This window comes from Sorex araneus, chromosome X, assembly GCF_027595985.1.
Source record: "Sorex araneus isolate mSorAra2 chromosome X, mSorAra2.pri, whole genome shotgun sequence".
Taxonomy (NCBI): domain Eukaryota; kingdom Metazoa; phylum Chordata; class Mammalia; order Eulipotyphla; family Soricidae; genus Sorex; species Sorex araneus.
The window spans coordinates 154,968,177-154,977,488 of NC_073313.1; the positions used below are offsets into that span (position 1 = coordinate 154,968,177).

General features: G+C 46.6%; 1 gene segment (V, D, J or C); it reads right to left on the reverse strand.

Annotated features, from left to right (window-relative positions):
- Positions 1–851: 851 nt before the first annotated feature.
- Positions 852–1,439, reverse strand: LOC129399833 (immunoglobulin heavy variable 3-23-like). The segment is given in 2 exon segments: positions 852–1,252; positions 1,354–1,439. Coding segments are annotated over 2 exon segments (447 nt in total).
- Between the last annotated feature and the right edge of the window lie 7,873 nt (positions 1,440–9,312).

Below are 9,312 nucleotides of genomic sequence, written 5' to 3' on the forward strand. Positions count from 1 at the left end.
GAATCTGAGAGGCACCATTAAGTCCCCTCTAGCATCTAGCACCATCTACAGAGCACTGAGTAGTCTGAGGTCTAAGGCCATGGCCCTGAGTGATTTTTGGAGACACAGTGTGAGGAACCCAATGAGAGTCAGACTCAATGAGGAGAGGCAGCTGGTCCCATGGCTCAGGGAGTCTCCCTGTGAGCACTTGAATCCCGTGTCAGGACTCATCCAGGGCTGTCGTGGTGACCACAAGACTTCCTGAGGGTGAGTGGGGGTTCCCATGAGATCTGCCTCTTTTCTCTCTGAGGAGGGGGCAGAGCTGCACATGCCACAGGAAATGGTTTGTCCACTACAATGGCTGAGGGGTGCGGAGGGAAAAAAAAAAGTTGAATATCCATCTGGAGAGTGGATGAGGGAACAAAGGTCAACCCATCCCAGATAGCAGGACTCCCAAGTGTGGGTTACCAGGGCGAGGGTCAGAGGGTAGAAGTCAGTGGGGGAGAGTATGTCTGAGAGCAGAAGGAAGGAGCCCAGCACACAGCTGAGTGGATGCCAAAAATTCACTTTGGGGAAGTGACTCTTCTCACGGGGATGCTGAAAAGTTTTACAAGGTCAATTTAGTTTCTATAAGACCATCATGTGCCCATCACGGCCAAGGGAAGTCATAGTCCCATCATTGGAAACTTCCATCGGGGGCAGAGAGTGTGGAAAACTCCTTCCTGCCTAAAGTGGGGATGGAGGACTCAGAGTCACAACCCACAGAACAAGGTGCCCATCAGGTCATCAGAGAGCTGAGGGACAGGTCAGTCCTGATCTCCACAGAAACATGATTCATCTGGTAATGAGCCACGTTTCCTCAGGGCAAGTCCTCAGAGCCTCCTGGGGGCCTGCACCATGAAGCTCACCCTGCTTCCTCCTGCATGTGGTTTCTGTCTGGGTCCACAGGGCCTTCCCCTCACTGTGCCTCTCGCACAGTAGTACAGGGCCGTGTCCTCCACCCTCAGGCTGCTCATTTGCAGAAAGAGCGTGTTCTTGCTGTTGTCTCTGGAGATGGTGAATCGGCCCTTCACAGAGTCGGCATACCTTGTAGTACCACTATTTGGATTAATGTCTGAGACCCACTCTAGGCCCTTCCCTGGAGCCTGGCGAATCCAGCTCATCCAGTAGTCACTAAAGGTGAATCCAGAGGCTGCACAGGAGAGCCTCAGGGACCCCCCGGGCTGCACTAAGTTTCCCCCAGACTCCACCAGCTGCACGTCACACTGGACCCCTGCAAACACAAAGACATCCTGGTCAGGAAACTTTCCTCACACAGAGGATCTGACTCTCCCATCTCTCCCATGCTCCATGTCTCTGTCATGCATGAGTTACCTCCTAACACAGCCACCAGGAGAAGCCAGCTCAACCCACATGCCATGTTGGTTCTGTGTGAGTCAGGATGGAGCCCCTGGGAACTCTTTAACTGACTCCTCTCCAGGAGCTGGGGCTGGGCTGGGCTGTTTTCATCACAGTGGAGAGAAGCTCATTTGCATATTCTCCTTCTACATAAAATGTTCTGTTTGAACCTAAAGAGTAGGTGTAGGAATCCAGAGCATGATTCGTGTTCTGGTGTTGCCTTGTGACATGGGAAAGATTCTGTCATGCAACTATTATTACAACCAATTTAATTTGTGATATTTTGTCCTTATTTTTGATGATTAACATGTCATATCTATAGTCGTACTTCTGTCTCATGCATCATTTGTCACAGAAAAGCTTAAATACTTTACAGAATATTCTAATAACACATAGTAAGATTTGACCTCATTATTGACACAAAAGTTATCCACTGAATCACTCCCAGTTATAAATAAGTTATCAACCAAGAGTTGAAACATAATCAGGTGTAAGGCACAATGGCCAGATAGCATAGCCTTGATACATGGGATACCTAAGGTAGGATCCTGTGTCTGCTCTGTCTCTGCTGTTCCTCCCAGAGGAAACATATCTGAGGTTAAAGGTGTCTGTTCTTCACAAGGAAATGGAAAGATGTCCTCTGCTCATGGATCAGGAGAATTAACATGGTCAAAATGGCAATACTCCCCAAAGCACTGGAAAAATTCAATGTGATCCCTATAAGGTTACCCATGACATTCTTCAAAGAAATGGACCAAACACTCCTGAAATTCATATGGAACAAAAATCCCCCCCAAAAAGCTAAAGAAATTCTTGGGAAAAAGAAGATGGGAGGCATCACCTTCTCCAACCTCAAACAAAGCGATAATAATTAAAACAGCAAGGTACTGGAAAAAAGGCTCAGCATCAGACCAATGGAACAGGATTGAATATCCTAACACACACCCTCAAATACATGATTATTTAATCTTTGATAAGGGAGCAAGAAATGTAAAGTGTAGGAAGGAAAACCTCTTTAACAAATGATGTTGGCAGAACTGGACAGTTACAAGCAAAAGAATGGGCTCAGACTTCTATCTAACACTATGCATAAAAGTCAGATCAAAATGGATTAAAGACCTCAACATCAGACCAGAATACATCAGGTACATTGAAGACAAGATCGGCAAAACCCTCCATGATACTGAAGCTAAAGATATCTTAATATCATTTTTCTTTTCTTTTGGTGTCACACCTGGCGATGCACAGGGGTCACTCCTGGCTCTGCACTCAGGAAGTACCCCTGGTGGTGCTCAGGCAACCACATGGGATGCTGGGAATCGAACCCGGGTCAGCCGCGTGCAAGGCAAATGCCCTACCTGCTGTGCTATCGCTCTAGCCCCTAAAGATATCTTTAAAGGAGACACACCATTGGCCAAGCGAGTGGAAACAGAGATAAACAAATGGGACTACATTAAACTGAGAAACTTTTGCACCTCAAAAGATACAGTGACCAGAATACAAAGACAATCTACAGAATAGGAAAGAATATTCACCCAACATCCATCTTATATGGAGTAGATATCAAGGATTTACAAGGCACTGATTAAACTCCACAAGAAGAAAACACTCAACCACATCAGAAAATGGGATGATGAAATGAACAGAAATTTTCTCAAAGAAGGTATCTGAATGGCCAAAAGGCACATGAAAAAAATGCTCTTCATAACTAATCATCAGGGAGATGCAGATCAAAACAACAATGAGATATCATCTTACACCATAGAGATTGGCCCACATGCAAAAAAACAAAAGGAACCGGTGTTGGCGTGGTTGTGGGGAGAACAGGACTCTATTTCACTGCTGGGACAATGCCCACTGATTCAGCCCTTTTGGAAAACAGTATGGTCGCTTCTCAAAAATTAGAAATTTGACCATTTGACGCCATTTGACACAGAAATAATACTTCTGGGAATATATCCTGGAGATACAAAAAAGTATAGTAGAAGTGATACCTGCACTTATATGTTCATTGCAGCACTGTTTAAAATAGCCAAAATCTGGGAAAAACCGTAATGCCCAGAATAGATGACTGGTTAAAGAAATTTTGGTACATCTACACAATGAAAAACTCTGCAGCTGTTAGAAAAGAGGAAATAATGAAATTTGCATATAGGTGGATCAACATGGAAAGTATCATGTTAAATGAAATGAGTCAGAAAGAGGGACAGACATAGAAAGATTGCACTCATCTGTGGCATATAAAGTAACAGAATGGGAGAATAGCACCCAAAAATAGTAGAGATAAGTACCAGGAAGATTATTCCACAGCTAGATGTCGGCCTCTCATGCTGGGGCAAAAGATAGCTCAGATAGAGAAGGGACCACCAAGTAAAGGGTGCTAGGAGGGCCCACTTGGGATGGGAGATGTGGGCTGAAAGTAGACTATAGACCTAACATGATGGCCACTTAATACCTCTATTGCAAACCACAACACCCAGAGAGAGAGAGAGAGAGAGAGAGAGAGAGAGAGAGAGAGAGAGAGAGAAAGGGAATGCCCTGCCACAGAGGCGGGGTAGGGTGTTGGGGATGGGGTAGGTGTGGTGGGAGGGATGCTGGGACCACTGGTTGTGGAAAATGGGCACGGGTGGAGGGATGGGTATAATTGAAATACAAGCACAAAAGTTTGTAAGTCTGTAACTGTACCTCACAGTGATTCACTAATACAAATTTAAAAAAAAAAAGATGTTTGTCCTCTTATCAAAGGCTTTTGGATGTGTAAAACCTTAGCTCATATAGTCTAAGTCAGGCAGCTGACCTAACAATGTCCTCCTCATGATTCCTGGTTCTAAGTGATAACTCGCACTGTGTTGGGCATTAGGAGCTCTTGGTTTGCGAGCATGTTAGTCCCCTGACCCTCCACCCCTTCACTCTTTAATCTGTCTTTAAAATACTCACAGCATCCCATGGTTTGTCCCTATTCACTGGGATCATTCCCCAGTAACAAGAGCTGTACAGGTAGCAGAGGGGTAAGCTTCTTTTCTTGCATTCAATGATCAAGTTTCATTCCTTGCACTTCATATGGTTTCCCATGCCCCCACCAGGAGTAACCCCTGAGCACAGAGTCAGCAGTATACCCAGAGTGGTACAACAACACATCCAAACCAACAGGGACTGAAGGATAGCACACTGTTGGGCACTTTTCTTGTACACGGCTGACCCAGGATTGATCTCGAGTATCCCATGTGCTTCCCTCAGCAACTTCAAAAGTAATTACTGAGTTCAAAGTCAGGAGTAATCCCTGAGAAAGCCAAATATATCCCCCAAACCACACAAAAACTCACAAATAACTAACAAGAAAACTAAACAATCCATGGGCTGGCAGTTGCCAAGAACTTCTTTCCTGTAATGAGAACACATTGAATTATTTCTGAATTTTTCGTTAACTTGGAGGATGTTGGAGACTAGCATGCATGGAGGTGCATGGCCTGTGACTCTTCACATCAGCCAAACCCCATGTCTCCTTCTTACCATGTCAATATTTGATTGGCAGTAAACACCACAGGAAGCCATGCCCTACATAGAATACTGACTTGTAGATCATTAATGTTTCATGATCGTGGATATATGGACACATGTACAATGATCATCACACCAAAACAGTGGATGAACTCCTCACCCCAGTGTTTCCCCTAAGCCCATGTTATTCCTCCCCCCACGCCTCACCCCTCCCTTATGCCCTCTGAAGTGCTTCCTGTTTGTGTAAGTGTGTGTAGGGTGTGATGACAGAGATTCACTTGCAATAGCCTTCCACTCTAGGTATATATTGTGGGTTCTTACTCAGGCCTAAGGTGTCTTGGATTACTCTCAGTCCTGGACCTTGAAACTAGGTCACAGAGCTTTCTAGAAGGAGGGAGAAAAATGTGAAATAGCTGTTCTGTATCTTACATGAATAAAGAGAAAGCTATAAAAATAATAGCAAACAGGAAAGTACCAATTAATACTCACCTGCCAGGCGTTGAAGTCCTGGGAGCCTGGTGGGGTGACTGTTGGGGACAGGGAGGACAGACCACAGGGAAAAGGGTGGGAGTGTGAGGGTGTCACTGAAAGTGGAGCTGCTCTGGGAGCGATGTGGAAGGGTCCTGGGCAAGATGCTGGAACTGGGCATGGATGGGAGTGGGTGGGATGATGGGGGCTGAGTGTCTCTGTGTTGTGACAGAATATTGGCACCTGTGGGCTTCTAGCACAGGATGACCCTCTTCCCCCACCCCTCCTGGTGGGGCTGAGTCATTTCCCAGGTGGATCCCTAGTGCCCTCTGGTGGTCGGCAGCGCCCCTGCAGTCCCTCCTGTGGTCTGGGGGGGGGGGGGGGGGTCCTTCAGATTCCCCCAACCCCCTGTATGAATAGACAAGTGTGTCCTCAGCACCATCTAGGACAGGAAGTGTGAATACTGAGAAATGAGCCCAGCCTGATTCACACCAGTTTCCCCAGGGAGGTGTATTCAGAGACAGCCCATGGAGAAGGGAATCCTTCCTGCCTCCAAGTGGAGGTCACTCATGCCTGAGTCCCATCAAAGCCCACAGAGACCTTAGAGTAAGTCTGGTTTACAGAGAAAGGGCCGCATGGGGGAAGTCCTGCAAAGGGAGAGCAAAGGGCCACAGTACAAGATAGAAATGCTGAGAAAGAAAAACATAACTTGTGAAAACAAATGTCCTTCTCAGGATATTACTATGGGTGTCTGATTCATAGGCTGGTAGAATTTCCAAGTCCATTAAGGATCAATATCCTTGAATACAGGCTGGGTATTTGACATCGTGTGAAAATTTGAATGACAAATATCTGTGAACAGAAATACTCCTTGCAGTGTCTCATTTTAAACAAACTCTCATTTGTTTAAAAGTATTTTTTTAAGGAGGAAAATCAGGGCACACATAAAAATTTCGAACCCGAGCAACTTGCTGTAGAGATGGCCCGGGACTTTGCAATAGGCCTTCTCCGCTGGGCCGCTCCAGACGGGGCAGGTGCTTTCCCACCACCTCCCCTCTATTATCTCCACTGGTCGCCATTTCCTAGAAGCCAGCAAGAAGCACCAGCTCCCACGTGGCCATGATCCAGAGACACACACAGGAATGTCAGACACGAGCTACCTGTGGCAGCAATTTCTTCAGACCCTACTTAGTAAAATCTTAGACTTGCTAAAGCGAGAGCGACCGCGTGACATTATATTATATCCATAACAAGCAATACAAAACACATTTTCTAGCAATTGTATTTTTGGCAGAAATAAGGGGAGGTAGGACTGGTCTCGAAATATCGAAGGGAAGTAAAGTAGAGAAAGGATACCTTGTAAATTGTCTGCCACACAGCAGGGGCAGGTATGGAAAGGAAGGGGGGAGTAATAGGGATTTTGGTGGTCGAAAATGTGCACTGGTGAAGAGATGGGTGTTGGACAACTGTATGACTGAAGGGCAAATATGAAATTTTTGTTACTGTATCTCACAGTGAATTAATAAAAAAATTAAAATTTAAAATAAAATAAAATAAATTCTTCTTTTTTAAAAAAAAGGAAATAAAACATATTTTACATAACAATACAGGAGTCTCCAGTAGACAATGAGACAGAGAACAAACAATTTTGAGGTAGAAGAGAAAGTAATGACTAAAACTTCTATAGGTGGATAATGTAATATTCATTATATATTTCAGCAAAAGAGGAAAAATGTAAGCCCTTAAAGCCACTCACCCCCTGCCCAGATTGCCTGTAGCAGAGCGCCCACTGGTGGTCACACTTATCCCTACAGCTCCCCTGTCTCCCTCAAAAGATTTGTGTCTGGGCTCACAGGGACTTACTTGCCCTCACTGTGTGTATCTTGCACAATAATACACGGCTGTGTCCTCAGTCACTTAGTTGCTCAGTCTTAGGTAAACTTGGTTCTTGGAAGTGTCCCTGGAGATGCTGACTCGGGACTGAAGAGTTGGGTTATAGTTTGTGCTTCCATCACTCCGTATACAACCAATCCAATCCAGCCCTTTACCAGGGCCCTGGCACACCCACTGCACAGCATAGCTGCTTAGAGAGAATCCAGACACCGAGCAGGTGAGGGACAGCGTCTGTGAGGGCGTCACCAGGCTTGGTCCCGACTCCTGCAGCTGTCTCTGTGACAAGACACCTGGGGACACAGACTCACAGTGAATCACGGGCTCAGAAGACCCCATGCCCACCTTGGAGCCTCTGTCCAGGGGATACTCACATCCGGAAGCTTCCACCAGAAAGAGGAGGAACCAGCGCTGATGCACGTTCCTGCCCACGAGGTCCATGATCTCAGACACCGTGTCAGGGGGAGAGGGAGCCCGAGTTGGGGTGAGTGTGAACGTGGTTTTAATCCTGGGTCCCGAGTACAGATTTGCATGGGGGAGCCTCTGTAGAGAAAGGAGGGGACCCGGGGGAGGCTGGTGTGTGGGATCCCTGGGAGGAGGTGCTGACTGTGCTCAGAGCACTCAGGCCTGTCCATGGGGCCCTGTCAGAGCCAGGCCTCTTCCTACAGCACAGGAAACATGCTGAGGAGCTCTCAGGAAACTGGAATTGCTGAGGGGAAATGGCAGCTGGGGAGGAGAGTCCCCGTGTCTCAGGTCCCTGATGAGCAAACCCAGTCCCCCCAGAGCCTCTACCCTGTAGAGAGGCCCCTGACTCTCCGTGTCCCTGTGTGGTGGCCTTGTTCTCCCACTGTGAATTTGAATCCTGGGCCTAACAGACAGTGCCATTTTCCCTGTGAATTCTGACTTGGCCTGGTCCAATCCAAGTCCATGAAATTTCACAATTTTTCTGTTTATTTGTTTGTTTTAACTCAGCTCTCGGTGTTCCATGGAATTACGGGCTGAGTTTTTTCACACATTTATTTATTCATGTACATTGGATTAAAAAACCCTTTTCCTTGAGCAGCTTCACTCTGAAATATTCAAGGCAGTTATTTGGATGAATTCATTCATTCTCACTGGTGCCAAGTCTACTTTGGGACAAGGAAGATGCTTTGCCTAGTGACCTTCCTGGTGTGGTTGGCCTGGCCAGGAGCACCTCATCTCTCTCTGTCCTGTATATAACTCATCACCCAGAAGATGACCGTGAACTGCAGGACCCTGTTATTGGGGTCACCACTGAGGATCGAAGACTGATCAGGTGCCTGAAAAGAGTTCATGGAGAGTCCTCAACCCACAAACTATGGGTCCTGGAACCGGGTCTTAGTCCTCAGACTCACACATTTCACAAGGGCACAACTGTGCTGGCCCTGAGGAGCAGGCTGCCCTCTACCCTGTCCCAATGCATGGAACCTAGACACAGGCTGTGTCACATAAGTGTACCCCGTATTTCCATGGAGCACCCGAGGGCTGACTTTAGTGTGAGGGGCCAGAAAATGTGCTCTAAAAGGTGATGTTTAAAATAGTCATCTTTATGGATCAAAAGTATTCTACACACCCAGCAGGGTCTACAAAATTCTACACACAAACACCAACTGATGCACGTGAGGATTGAAGTGGATGATATCACACCTCAGGTACCAGGTGGCTACAGAATTAATAAACACTCTTGTATACAAGCACATCAATCACTGTGTCTGTCCCCAAGTGATCTGTCCCAGAGCCCCTGCTGGGCCGGGATAGTGAATTCTCACAGACCTGACCCACCTGCACTGTCTCTGTACTCTCCACAGTCAGCAGTTTCCAGGGGAGCTGGGCCTCCAGACCTCAAGAAGGATGCTGGAGTGCCTGCGAAATGTTGGGAATATTTCCTAAAGCTGCTTCACCAAGACCAACAGGACACTTCCTTAAATTTCACTGTCACTGTCACTGTCCCTGTCATCATTGTCATCCCATTGCTCATCGATGTGCTTGAGCGGACACCAGTAACGTCTCCATGGTGAGAATTGTTGTTACTCTTTTTGGCATATCGAATACACCACG